Here is a 15683-nt window from a genome sequence, read left to right on the forward strand (position 1 = left end):
AAGTGCGTATACACACACACACACACTGTCTAATCCTTGTTGAGAAGCACTGCCAACCGGACAGTATAGGACTCTCGGGATCAGATTAATATAAAGCTATTGGCACAGTGTGTAATGTAAGGCGTGGGATAGAGGGGTATAAAGCCCCCCAGTGTCGAGCTGTGGAGGCAGGAGTGGTGATCATCCCACCTCCTTACCTCAGTAAACCTCGAAACACTGAATGCAATATAATCTATATAGCAATGCCAAATCCAAAATGTGTAAGAAAGACTGTTCTGGGCAGTAGAGATAGATCATGTTGTGAGAGTGTGAGAATCTGGTCATTATGGGTGTGTGAGCAGTTTGGGACAGTATGAGGCGGGATGGTGGGGGTGGGGAAACTGCAGTGGTGCAGTTACAGGCAGAGTTTTGGGGCTTTTGAGTTCATCTGCAGCAGCTCTCTTTCTCTCTCTCTCTCTCTCTCTCTCAAACACACACACATACACACTCCCTCTCTCTCTCACACACACATACACACTCCCTCTCTCTCTCACACACACATATATACCCACACTGCTGCACTGAGAAGACCTGCTTTTTTCTGCTTTGCTGGATCGGTTCCAATCAATGCTGCATTTCTTCCCCAATACACACCCACACAAACGCACACACACACACTCACACAGTTGTGGTGTCCTCTGCTGGTGCAGCAAAGTGTCTGGCAGGGGACGAGCCTCTCTCAGCACTACCGGATATACTGCAGTGTGAGTGCTCGTGCACCCACCCAAACACACACACACACACACACACACACTGTATTTGATAATTGGATAAACTGAGATAAGTCATATAAATGTCCCCTATCTGTCTGAAACAGCTCTCCACTATCATTGTATAATATACAGTTACAGCTGAACCACACACAAGTTATTTAGTTAACTAAATAACTTAATATTATTCAGCATGTACATGGTAGTAGTTCACACTATCCCCACAGGGGGGCACCAAAGCCATTCTACAATTGAAATGCTATACTTCAATCTAAGCCTGTCACAATAGCTAATGTTTACTGGATGCTAAATTGGGTCAGATGTAAATGGAATAACTATAATATTGTCATTGTAGGAGCATTTAAATGTCAGTAATATAAAAATAATATAATATCAAAATAATAATGCAATTACACCCTTCTAAAGAGCAGTGATCTTGAAAGAATATGAAGGAGTTTTGTCCTATAGTATATTGTGTTATTCTTGATCAGTATTTTATCTTAATCAAAATTTATCATGGTCAATGTGTTATCTAGTTTTACTTTATGTTCTCGGGTTAATTCTTTTGAGTGATAGTATGTAATCATGGGTACAAATTCATATGTGCTGTGTTTACTTTGGCTGAGATAAGCTTCAAGGCCTCTTCTTGGAGTTGGAATGAAAAATGTACATTTAATCAGTATTTTGTGGACTATTAGAGATGTTTATGCATTTTAACAACAGAACCCTGTAACACCTGCTTCAAGATTAGAACAGGCTAATCAAACAATTTGAGACCAGTCAACATCTTAGGTCAGGTTGACCTCGAGGATGTACACCACTCACTCATGATTGGTAGATCAGCGCCTGATGAGGTCTGTTGAGTGAACGCATAAAGACTTCACAACAACAGACTTATAGGGGGGCTGATATTGTACGCTGGACATTGTATAATGTCGTGCCTAGAAATAATGCGCTAAAGTATGAACCCTATATCAGTCATGAACTATCTGATGTCTTGAGACACTGATTTACAATTTAGTATTAAGCTGCATGTTTTTAAAAAATGTTATATTTTGTATAATAAATAAAATATCTACATTTGCATCTACATTCTGGTGAACCTATTTACTTGTATACTTACATATTTATAAATTAAATCAGTCTGTAGTAAGTCAAGTTTAAGAGAAGGTATCTTTTTTGCCTTAAGCACCAGAGGGCACTATTTAACACTATGTTATCTGTCCTATTTTTCCATGACTGGTCTTTATTGTAAGTATAAAACATTAACTTTTAAACAAATAAGGACATTTTTATACCCTGCCCACAAACACACCTGGTAACACAAACACGTACAAACACACAGCACCTGCAGTGTGAATCAGAAACGGGAAAAACAACTTCAGTACAAGTTTGTTTCAAGCGAAAACACCACAAAACACAAGACTGAGCATGTCTAAATGTGTATGTCTAAACAGTGTACTACGGCACTACACTTTAATCATAATCCCAGCATCAAATGCTTTCATTCACTCAAACACTTACTTACATACAATACATAAAACACAAACACAACTGTTAAAACATATCATTTATTAATCTTAAATCTTAATAATTCAATAGATTTTGTGACCATTTGTACATGATTTAACTCTAACATTAAAACAATAACAATAAAAAGAAATGAACTGAATACAGCAGCATTTTATATACACTCTAAAATGTTTAACAATTAGGCAGTCAATTACATAAAATATCGTAACAATAAAAGCATTTATAAATTGTCTCTCAGAGAGGGAGGCACGTTTTGGAAGAACACAGATAGTTTACACGAGCAGGCTGGTTGTTTTTGGCATGGACTCACACTCCCACACTCACATGGTGTGTTTTCCTGTGCCTCTACTGAAGGCAGTAAAGATTAGCTGGAGTAACTTGCATAGTGTTTCGTGAATTTCTGAAAAGACTATAGCAGATAAAGCCTAACAAAAAGTTGTTAGCATCTCTGCTAACTTTTGCCATTTTGTCATTAGCAACTGCACTAATGCCCTCAAATTTGATCATTTTATAGTTAGCATGTCTGCTAACAAATTTCTGTTAGCACCAAGCTTTGTAAACAAATGGTTCCAGCTCTGACAAGGAATAGTAACCACAATAGGGGCTTTAATACAAGTTTATAACATAATTATTAAAAAAATATATCTATATAAAAAAGTTTAAAGGTAAAAGATCTAGATTTATCAGGAGAAGTGCTGGACAAGTAGCTACGTAGTTAGCAATTTTCCCCTATCACCTATTAACTCCTTGAACGCTATAGGTTTCATATTTAGTTATTAATCTCTAGATTTAGGTTTATTCAGTGACTAGCTATATGGTGTTATACAAAATAATAGAAAAATCATCATATCTCTACGTACGTATCTTAAATTTGACATGGAAAAAAGCACTTAATCTAAAGTGCTTAACATAAACAGGAAAAATGCTAATTTTGCTACCTCAGTCAGCACAGTCATGTTCCAACTTATTTTTTTTAGATAAAAAACAGCATATTTAAAAAGTTAGCTGATACTAAATGTGATTTAATCAATTCTCTATAACTTCAGATGTAAATTTGGCTGGAGCTTGATGCTTATCAGTACTCTCAATGCAGGGAATTCTCTGTAGAATAGGTGTGACGCTACTACAATGTTGGCGATATCCTTGAAGAAATAAACTGCTTGTGCACAAAGGAAGCCTTACAGTTTAAGAGTGTTATGACCTGGTCTAGGGCAAGGCCATATCAGGAACTGATAGCAGTTTCCTCCCCTTTAACGACCGAAAACAACACTTATCCAGACCAATCTGGCATTCTACAGTTTTGCACCCTGCAATCAGTACTAGCTACTTTTTTTTTAGCTTTGTTTCACTTTATTAAACTTATGAAGTGTTGGAGGGAAAATTAGGGAGTGAGCTCCTTCCACTTTTTAATACCCTTTACCTTGTTTTCAGGTCATAACAATCACTCTTAGCTTGTTTCTTCACCATAGAGTTGGTCAGTTTCTAAAAAATATGTCTATTTTAGATCAACAGCCTCTTTTAACTCACTGAAGTGTGCAGCTACATGTGCACAGACGTACAACCACACACAAAAAGAACAACTGAACAAAACAATACAAATCACATAAATATCTTAACATCATAAAAAAAATCGTAGAAATTCACCATGCCGTATATGCTAAACCTTTCCCAAAACAAGTAATGCTACACCAATCAGTGAAACCCACAAGCTGAGTGTTCAATAAGGCTCATATTAATTAATTTTAAATGAAAAAAAAAAAAAAAAGATTATGTATGTATGTATGGACAGGTGGCAAACCAAAAAATGCTAAATGCCAAAAGGGGCTAATTCATGCAGAAAAGTAAGTAACAGTTAGCGCTGTGCTAATTGGAGTTAGGTAACAAAAGAAAATCATGTGGTTTTAAACCTTGATAAAAGAAAGAAAGATCAGAGAAACATGTATAAAAAAATAGCATGCCCATTTGGCACCAATTTTATAGAACTCTAACGCTAGTAACATTTGTTAGCTAGCATGTTGGCCATTTTAAGAAGCCAGCTAACTTGTTCGCTTTGTTCCTGCTTAATCAATAATAAAATTAGCTTGGCAGTGTTAGTTAATCAAGCATCCTAGCTATGTGGAGTAGTAGAGATGAAGTAGAAATCTGTGTTATTGGGGCCAATTTCAATCACTTTTAGCATATATTTGTGTGGCTGTGCTATCCATTCAGTGGTGACAAATGTATTTTTTTTTCTGCGCAAGGCGCATTAGTTTTACACATTCTATTACTAATATGAGTTAATAGTTAGAAACAGCCAACCCAGACTGTTGAGTCCAGTCGAGACAGATGTTACCGAGTAGCTGTGCACCAGCTCTGTAGTTCCATCTAGTGGTTGATGCAGGTATCAGGAGTGAACACTCAGGTCTACAGTTGGTTTCCAAATGATCTGCCATGTTCTATTTGCTGTCGGATTTTGTGAACACGTGCCATTCAAAAACTTAAACAGGAGACTAACAGCATATATAAATCAGGTAAACATTTTAACTTTAATTAACTTTGGCAGTGTCAACTTTTATGGTGAAGTTTTACATGAAAAAAATGGAATACAGGCACTTGATAGACCCCCTATTAAAAATGTTTAAATAAAATATGTAACATGATTACAATAGCAACTACTGAATCTATCCTATAAAACAAGAGCTAACATTCAAATCTAGAAAATATATTTCTATAAAAAAATATTTTATAAAACATGAGTTAAAATTGTATGTAAATCAGAATCTCCAAGCTTTACAGAAACATCTACAAAATTAAACCTTTAAAACACAATTAAAACTGATTCCTGATCGGTGTTCGATTACATCTGCAAACATATTTTCAGTGTCTGCTGCTATCGGTCAGGCCTCTTCATTTTTCAGCTGGTGGAATTCAGGCAGAGGGTGTGTATGACCCTCAACAGAAAAACATGTGTAACGTTGTTCGGCATGTCTAGAAGTGAAGCCCTGCCCCTCACTCACCAAACGCTTTGCTGCTTCCACTCTGTCTTTTCCAGTTCTACACCAGTGTCTTCCTGTTTTCTTCGGCAGTATCGAACAGTGAGGAAGATGGAAAGGATGAGGAGGACGAGTAGGATGGCTCCACCCACTGCTGCGGCCAGAAGCCCCATCTCAGAGAGCTTAACTGAAAGAGAACAACAGGTTGAGGGAAACACAGATACAAAATTTTATAGCAGGTGTTTGATGTTTGGTTCTGTGTGTAATAAATCTAAGTGGTTGAATGCTAAACCACTGACTGCTTTTCCCCCCTTTATAGCCTACACCCTAAAATATCACTGCACAGGTCAGGTGTCCCATGTCCCAATCTGAAAAAAATGTGAGCCTCCAGCCATGAATGTTGATGTGATTTCTGTGAGAGACACTTGTTCACACTGACAACTCTAGACAGATTCCACTGGTTATGATTGAGCACAGGCCTTACTCGAGCATGCTGGCCAGTAGTCAACCTCATTCACAAGATAACACCTCCCAACGTATGCTGGTGTAGACATTCCTGAGCCATCTTGGTTAAATATATTCTTTAGAATTGCTCTAGTAAAGACCAAAAACATTTTTAACCATTTTTATATCATACAGAATCCTTCTTGAGTAAAAAAAATATTTAAAACTGACAGTTAGAAAACGTTACCATTTACATTTAGTTATTCAAGTTAAAATAGAAATCTTGTTCATAAAATAGTAAATAGGTAAACAAACAAAAGTGAAGCTTTTGTGATTAAATACAAAGTAATAAACAACTTGATATGTAGAAAGAATGTTTATAAAATGCTAAGCAGTAAAAGCTGGAGGACGTGAAGTTTTAATGTGTTGAAAACCTCTGGCTCCTATGCTGTAGGACAGCAATATCTAAACTATTATACTGCCAGACGACAAAAGCAGATCAGACTGCTTGTATAACCTTCACCTACACTGCATCAGCCCGGCAAGAAGTAACAGGGACACCCAGAGACAAAAATAATTGCTGGCATAAACGAGGACGACTCAGTCAAGGAGAGGGAGAGAAAACCTGAGCTGAAGCTGTGACCCAGTGTTCCGCACCAGATTCCTCCAAAGGGCACAACTTGGCAAAGACTTTTTGTTACTAAATGATAAGTTCATGACCAGTAAATCACCTATTAATTTAATATAACATTGCAGTAATCTGCATTACAATTACAGAATTTGTAAACATGATCAATTAACACTATATATATATATATATATATATAAAATATACAACTGGTTTTTATATTTTTTCATACAAGACTTCACTAGCATGATGATCATATGCTTTAGGCACTGAAATAAACTTGAGCACATATCAGCATTGTCTTACTGGAAGCTGGTCTTACCTGATTGAACGACCTGGAGACTGATCTCACTGGCGAAGCCATGGACGTCAGGCACATTGCGGACTTGACAGCTGTAGGTGCCGTTAAAACTGAACTGGACATCCTGTAAGGTGATGGAGGCATCGTTCTTCAGTACGTTCCCTGACCACGTCACGTGACCTCTAAACCGGCTATTTTCCATGGGAGGATAGGACTTTTGCTGATAGTAGAAAACCTAATAAAAAAAAAGAAAAGATACCATAACATTATCACCACTGACTGATTAAGTGAAAAACCAAATCCATATTCACAACAACATCTTTCAAAGGGTGGATGTATTAGGCAGTAAGTAAATAGTCAGATCCAGAAGCTGAGGTGTTAAAAGCAGCAAAAATCAAACCAAGCTGAACTGCTTTAGCTTTTATCTAAAAGCAGTGTGTAAGACTAGTGGAGGAGAACATGCCAAGATTAAAAAGCCAGGGTAATTCCACCAAATATTGATTTCTGAACTCTTAAAACTTTATGAATATGAACTTGTTTTCCTTGCATTATTTGAAAGCTCTGCATCTTTTTTGTTATTTCAACCATTTCTCATTTTCTAAATGAGAAAGAAATGCTCTAAATGACGATATTTTTATTTGGAATTTGGGAGAAATGTTGTCTGCAGTTTATAGAATAAAACAACAATGTTCATTTTACTCAAACATAAACCTATAAATAGCAAAATCAGATAAACAGATTCAGAAACTGAAGTGCTCTCTTAATTTTTTCCAAAGCTGCATTTAAATTAATTATCTTAATTTTCAAAGTAAGCTGAACCTGACTGAGGAACCATTTAAATGCTAAGAATTGTGATTGCTGAATAAATGGGTCAGAACACCTTCAAAACATCAGGCAGGTCTTGTGGGTTTTTGGTGGCCACCAACCAAAAGTGGTTTAAAAAAGACAACAGGATCATGGACACTCAAGGCTCACTGATAAAATTTATAGTGGCCCTTCACACCTTACCTTTAGTGGTGGATGTGAGATGTTCGGTAGCCACCCTGAATTCAGCTAAAACTTTAGTAAAATACAGTAAAAGATTTAAAGAATTTAAGTGCTGCTGAAAAATGCAAAGTTCTGCATGCTTGGTGCTGCTGCTTATTCCAGACTAAGAAACAGTGTCATGAAATTTTTGTTCAAAGGGAAAAAAGTGACTCTTCTCACCGGTTCTTCTTTGGTTTGTCCGACAGGCCGGAAGCTCCAGTTGACAGATACTGAGCTCTCGGTAAGGGGTGAAGTGGATTTGAAGGTGCACTTCAGAGTAACGCTAGTACCGTTCACCGCCGTTAATTCTTTGGTTGTGGACACCTCAATCGCCACCACATGATGCACACCTGTTCACAATAAATACACAAGTCAGGAGACACACACTACATGGCTCATCTCTTAACTCTACACGGGTTAAGTCAAGATTTTACCTCTGAGACCCTTTCCCACAGGGTTATATATCTGATCATTTTACTTTACGTTATATCTATTAATTTTATACATAATCATCTTACGCAAATATATATTTAGCTTGCACAACATACAAAAAAATCATGGTAACACATTTCCCTTAATGTTTTCTTGCTGACTCAACTTAAAACGTACTGTTGGTTAAACTTTATTACAAGCCTTTAATTAAAGTTTTTTAAGTAAATCAGAGGATATGGACCCCTGGAAAACTACCAAAGTTTAAAACATCATCTGACGTAGTGGTGTGCGATATGACGATAAATATCGTGGGGACGAAAGAAAAGTGTCTATCGTGCTACTTACCTTCTATCATCCCTATCGTTTCTACAGTAATTTCATCAATTATTCATGCAAATATGTAAAGTAGCCTACGATGAAATGTATTGGCGTGGTCACTTTGCATAAACTCGGTTTATATAAGTGATAATAAAGTAAAAAAAAAAGGTTCATAATGTGGTTTTGTGACATGACGCTGCTTTACGTTATTTGACGGACACTCTGGTTTGCGACATGCTTTACGTTATTAAAATCATGAGAGCTGAACAATGGAAACGCATTGTTCTTTTGAAAAAAAATGCTACTGCATCTACCTCATCTGTTTTCATTTGATACATATATATTGCTGCACTAAAAGGTAGTAATTCTCATTTGTGAAAGTTGGGTTTAATGTCACTTTGAAATAAAGTTGGAAAAAAGTAAGCAATGATATTCTTTTGTCATATTTTTCCGAAGAATAACTGAAGACATACTTTAATGTGATATATCATGATATATATCGTTACCGTGATATAAAAAAATCCATATAGTGATATATGATTTTTCCCATATAACCCAGCACTAATATGACTGACATAAAACCTAAACTAAACTAAACTAAAGACTCCTTCAGGAAGCTGACTAAGGATAATTAAACTAGTTGATGCCTACAAATCAAAAGATCACTCTAAACAGATATACACTTAATTCGTATTTTTCAAAATTTCATTAAAAGGTGGTGGTTGTGGGGAGCCAAGCAAGTCATGGCAAGAATGGTACTCAGCTTTTAGGATGATTCCCACACAACGCTTTTGCTGGATTTTTTCCCCTCAGTCCAGCAGTGATACTGAGGTGTTTAAAAACTCCAGCAGCACTGCTGTATCTGATCTACCCATACCAGCACAACACACACTAACAGCTGCTGTTTGTCCTGTGGGGTCCTGACCATTAAAGAACTGGGTAGAAGAAGGATAATAAAATATGCAGAGAAACAGAACAGGACTACAGTCTATAATTATAGAAGAAGTGAAAAAGTCTATGCTCAGTAGATTGTTGTGATTGATTGTATATAAAAAAGTAAAAATATGCAAAAGCATGCCATTTCAAACATTTGAACAATAATGAGTGATGTGTAAATAGCCTACCAACTATCACACAAAACCGACAAAGGTCTACAAACTATGCAAAGACATTTTTAAAGACAAGAGTTGCCCAAGAACATACAAAGTTTTTAAAGACACAGATGCTTCTTTGCAGGAACTGGCAGATGGAAAGAGAACGGGGTGTGTATCACACTGTTTACATTTTTGTAGTATAAACTTGGCAGACTGCAACATCCCCACACAGCTCACACTTTCCACCTATTTTACAGCTACAGTAACATCAACTACAATACAGCTGCTCTACACTGAAAACAAAATTGACAATAAACCTGCATGTTCTTTCCAACTTGTCTCAGCTTAACCTATGCCTTTAACATTTTTATTTCTTGCACAACCTCAAATAAGAAAATTTAAGTAGGAAAAATGCAACTTACAAGATATTTCATGTTTTAACTGCTTAACTTCATTTAATTGTTTGATATACAGCTCTGAAAATAAATAAGATGAGTTTCTTTGATTTTACCAAACTGAAAACCTCTGGAATATAATCAGATGGAGGATGGATGGTCACAAGCCATCAAACCAAGCTGAACTGCTTAAATTTTTGCACCAGAAGTGGCATAAAGTTATCCAAAAGCAGTGTGTAAGACTGGTGAAGGACAACATGCCAAGATGCATGAAAAGTGTAATTAAAAATCAGGGTTATTCCAAGAACTATTGATTTCTGAACTATTAAAACTTTATGATTATGAATTTGTATTCTGTATCTGAAAGCTCTGCAGGTGTTTTGTTATTTTAGCCACTTCTTATTTTCTGCAAATAAATGCTCTTTGTGACAATATTTTTATTTGGGATAAATGTTGCCCGTAGTTTATAGAATAAAACAACAATGTTCATTTTATTCAAACATATACCTATAAATAGTCAAATCAGAGAAACTAATTCACAAACTGAAGTGGACTCTTCATTTTTTCCAGAGCTGTACATCCATTGCTGCATTTCAGGCCTGCAACACATTGTAAAAAAGAGTTGGGATGGTAAAGGATTTACCACTTTGTAATGGTGCTGTTCCTTCTGCCTAGGGCTGGACCCGAATATTCGGGTATTCGGATATTCGTTCGTTGAGTAGGTATTCGGTTTTTAATTTTGGTATTCGGATATTCGTTTTTTTTCTCCTTTCCAGAGCTCCACCTCACTCTAACCACTTCTGTTTTCGCGGGTCCCGTCAGAATATCTTGCGCGCGGGACAGAACTGAACTGTTATTGGCTGGAGCGGGAGTTTAATCCAGACGATGCGGGAGCAAATTAATAAATAGTTAAGAAAACTGTAATAATTGTAAAAAAAAAAAACCTAAAGAAAACTCTCAACGCGCAGGATGGACCGACACACACACGCACACACCGATGGTGTTTGGACTGGGGTAAGGAACGGGACCGCACTATGTGGCGGGCGGGCGCGGGATTAAAAGAAGCAATTTTTTTGCGGAGCGGTAACGAGACAGAAACGCGGGAGCGTGGAAGAGTGGGTTTAAAAATCAGTCTCGCGCAGACCTCTATTATACATGATAAAAAAAAATGCAGGCTCTTCGAAACTGATTTATATAATAAAACGTAAGGGGTAATGTGGCAACAGTAGGGGCTAAATCGGTTACAAAAGCCTGGCCTACAAAAATGATGTCTGAACGAATTTCCTCTTATCTAATATAATTTAAAATGGTTTAAAAATATAAAATAATTTCTAAGCAAACGAAATATTTAATATTGAGCTTATAGCCCAAGTGCAAAAATACAAAATCAGTAATACGGCTATGCCCTGCACAATGCTTAAACCGAAATAGACCAAGTACAATAACGTCATTAACAATGACTTTCCTCTACTCTAATATAATTTAACATGGTTTAAAATATAAAATAATTTCTAAACAAACGAAATATTTAATATTGAGCTTATAGCCCAAGTGCAAAAATACAAAATCAGTAATATGCCCTGCACAATCCTTTAACCGAAATAGACCAAGTACAGTTTACAATGACTGTCCTCTAATATAATTACCAATGTTTAAGAATATAAAATACTTCCTGAACAAACGTTTTTTTTTGTTTGTTTTTTTAAGCAAATAGCCTAAGTGTGAAAACACAAACAGCAATTTACTGGGCTGGCTTGCGCAGCGGAGAAACCGTGCAGTAGCCTCCTAGCCTGCTTACGCAGCGGATAAGCCGCGTGTGGGGCAGCAGAAATTCCGGGATGAAAACACAAAGAAATCTGAGCTAAAAACACAGAAAAAATATGGGGGATAAAAACACCAAAAATCCGGGGTGAATATGTCTCGTCGGTCAGAGCAAATTGAACATTTTTCAGTGGATTAAAGGGGCCGTGATTTGCTTTTTTTTATTTATTTTTTTTACCTCTTTTTTTAAAAACGAATATTCGAATATTCGCTTCGAATCAGTGCCGAATATCCGGAGCTCAAAAAACGCTATTCGGGCCAGCCCTACTTCTGCCAGCACTTAAAAGAAGTTTTGGCAATAAGGATACTAGGTGTTATTTTGTCCCATTTTTCCTGCAAACACTTGCAGATGCAGTTTTCGGTACAGGGATATATTCATAGACTAATTTCCTTTTAATAAGAAATCTTAATTCAAAATGCTGTGCAATTAAAGCCTAGATGTAATCGATGTCTGGGGAACTGCCCCATAAGGTGTGCAACAGTACAGGCTTATCAACATTTTTTTTTTATCTCCACACATTCTCTACTGGGAAATCAGGACTGCAGGCAGGCAGGCCAGTTCAGTACCTGTACCTTTTCTTATACAGCTATGCCTTTGTCATGTGCGCAGCATGTGGTTTTGCATGGTCTTGTTGAAAAATGCATGTACATTCCTAAAGGCACCAAATGTTGCTCAAAGACAGAAATGCACAGTATAACATTTTAAGTGACATTTGTAATGTAATGTAATGTAATGTAACTCTGAATTGTAGTGCATGAAAAAGGTTTGCCAAAAGAATCCCTTGCTTGTTTGGTTCTATTAGCTATTGCTGAATGATGGTTCTTGGTTCAGTGCTGTCTGAGGGATTGGTGATCAAGGGTGTTCAGCTTAGGCTTGTGTCGTTGTCTTTTACACACTGACACTCAAAATATAAACATTAAATATTTTGGGTTTATATTGTCTGCAATTAATTGAAAGTCAACACAGATGTAAGCAGACATGTTACTTTGGAAACTTCAAAAACAACCTAAAGGAAACATTGTGTGTCAATTTAATAATTAGCTTTATTTTATTTTTTTGTCAGAGAGCAGTGTGCAGATGAAAAAAATAAAAAGGAAAATATTTCTCCGGGACGGTTTACTATGTAATCCACTATGAAATTGTCTTTTTTAAAATAACATTCAGAAAACAAGCTGCTACATGTTTAACTATAAACACCGCCGAAGCACCTGACTGTGTGTTTACTGCTCTGCCTCCTCCTACTGAGATTAAACTCTAATATTGTTCTGAACACTTTTAGTTTCTCTTTTATTGGTGTTATTTGACTGCTTATTTACAGTATTTTCAGTTTCTTTTAAACATTTTATAAGTATTTAATTGCCACCCTAATATAAACAAACCCACCACCTCACCTATTCAAAGCTCCCTGACCACAACATCCTAACCATGACAGACACCTGTGTGTTTTTAAAAAAACAAAAAAGGTCATCCTAACAACTGATAAACCGGCAACAGGGTCATGCACACGTCAAGTGTTCACTAATGTGATCTAGTATCTAGAATACACAGATTAGCCATACCATTCTAAATATTAGTGCCCTATACTGAGGGTTTAAGTACCTTTTAACAGAGTGAGGGTTGGAACAATTCTTAAAGAAATGTTGAAGTTATAGTTTTAAACCAAATAACTAGTGTTGATGAAAAATACAACAACAGTCAATCAGCACAGACGTTTCCTTTTCGACATTGCATTACAACAGGAATTCCCTGGTTAATGTTGCTAACTACCCCTGGACTTAAACTGCATTTCCACTTTTCAATTTCATCCTGTAAATTCATAACACAATCTTAGCTTACTTTCCTAAGAAATATACTAAAACAACCTGGAAGAGTAATTTAAAAAGGGAGAGAAGTTCATTTAATTGTTTAAAGACCATAGTAAGTCATGGATTAAAAAGAGACAGCGGCTGACTTCACAAGGCATGTTCTAGCCTTCATTCTCCTAGTGTTGGAGCATTACTAGTGATGGGTGAGGATAAGGAGTGTGCGGGGTAATTGGCCTTTCAAATTGGGGAGGAAAAAAGGAATAAAATGAAAGATCCCACCTTCGGCTGTTTCTGTTGTTTTTAATCAACAGAAAAAAACTCCTTCCAAACTTGTCATCACTGCATTTTTGCATAACTGAAGGCAGAAACTAAACCCAGAAGTTACTTCACTTTTGAAGTAAAGGTGAAGTGTGGAATTCTAAGACAATCTAGATATCTAAGACTTATTTAAACACAACAGAAATCCATCAGTTAAAAATACACAGACATCAAACCCTTAAAATGTAAAAAATAATTCAAGGGGAAAATCTAAACACTCCACTGTTCACATTTTGAATTTCAGAATGTTCTTCCACAACTAGGATTTAAAAATTAATAAGGATACACCGAATATTTGTAGTTACACTGCAAAGTAGTTATAGAGCACACGTGTTTTATTTGAAAAGCAAGAAAATACAAGCAATGGTGACAAGCAAAAGTAGCGCAATGAATGAAAACCTATGAAAATGACAAATTAAACCATAACAGTAACTTTAGGTGCGTGCCATTGACAAAACAGATATTTTTAAGTATATCACTATAACTTTATCATTGTTCATCTTTAACATAGTTTTTTATTTTATTTAACATACTCTGTCTTGAAAGCAGTCTTTTTGTTTATGGGTATTTGTTTTGCTAAGGGCATCGTTTATGTTTGCGGCTTAACAAAACATTGATTTTAAGTTATTTTCTCTCTTAAGTTCTAGGTAAGTTATTTTTCACAACATGTACAAAGGTTTGGTTCAACTGAATGTGTAAAACTGTTGTATATAATAAAACTTACTTGCAGTAGTATACTCTTAAAGTTAATCAAATATTTATTAAGTACTTTGCCACAGTGCCAATAAATCGTTAACACAAAAGTCCGCTGAAGTATCGTGATGTTATTTTAGGTTCATATTGCACACCACTAGCAACAACAATTTTGTAAATAAATGCAATAACTGAACTCAGGCCTATAGGCACATGAAAGCTCTCCTAGTTTTAGCCACTCAGAAACACCCACAAACATCAACACCACCACTTCTACTACTACTACTACTACGACCACTATCACCACCAGCAGCAGTGTGAGTCCGGTGTTCTGTCGAGTTGTGCTACGTTGTCCAACCGTGCTTCCCTAGTGTAGCTATATTTAAGGCAAAGTATATAAGGCAAAAGAAGCACAATATTAGATCATGTTCCCAGTATGTGATATGTGCTATTTTTGGATAATGTGAATTATTGTATCAGAGTAAAGTTAGCTAAGGAAATGAGAGGTAATTAGAAACTGCTTTTAATAATTATTATGAATTGTAATTTTTTTCTTTGTGTAATGACAGTGAGTCCAGGTTGTTTAATGCACAAAAAACTGAAATAACAATAAACAGATAATAATAATAAACATTCATTATTTAATAAAAGTTGTGGACCGGCGCATGCGCAGTGTCTTTAGGAAGCACGTATCGATGGGTAACATAACTCGACAAAACACCGGGAGTCATTAAACCACCTGTGGGTAGATAAGCTACTGTCACAGAGTTCAGACTGTATGGGCCTGTGTTAAAGCTCTCTATCTGTAGTAATAATCAGACCCCCGCTCTCTCTCACTCACTCTTTCTTTTTATCTCTCTTTCTCTATCACTCTATACCTGAGTCGCTCCAGGTGAGGAGGAAGTTAAGGGTGAGGAAGAGACGCTGGGCTCCATGTTGTTTGTCACTCACCTGGTATGACCAGCACACCCACCGCGCTGAGCAGAAACATCCATAACCGACACATTAGAAACCCCGAGTCACGCCGAGCCCGTACACACCCGTTAACACCACCAGCTGCCGGTGAAAAACTCGATTCTGACTATTAATCTCAGAGACTCTCAGACTCTTCCCGCAACGAACCCTTACTGGAGGAACAGCGGCACCCGCGGCG

General features: G+C 36.6%; 1 protein-coding gene across 1 annotated transcript; it reads right to left on the reverse strand.

Moving 5' to 3' along the window:
- Positions 1-2306: 2306 nt before the first annotated feature.
- Positions 2307-15677, reverse strand: mpzl2b (myelin protein zero-like 2b). Its single transcript, XM_007260991.3, has 4 exons — positions 15482-15677; positions 7834-8003; positions 6649-6862; positions 2307-5441 (listed from the first exon to the last, which is right to left on the reverse strand). The coding sequence occupies exons 1-4, from the start codon at positions 15534-15536 to the stop codon at positions 5275-5277; spliced, it is 606 nt and encodes a 201-aa protein (XP_007261053.3). The 5' UTR covers positions 15537-15677; the 3' UTR covers positions 2307-5274.
- Between the last annotated feature and the right edge of the window lie 6 nt (positions 15678-15683).

The sequence above is a fragment of the Astyanax mexicanus genome, chromosome 1 (genome assembly GCF_023375975.1).
Source record: "Astyanax mexicanus isolate ESR-SI-001 chromosome 1, AstMex3_surface, whole genome shotgun sequence".
In the NCBI taxonomy this organism is placed as follows: domain Eukaryota; kingdom Metazoa; phylum Chordata; class Actinopteri; order Characiformes; family Acestrorhamphidae; genus Astyanax; species Astyanax mexicanus.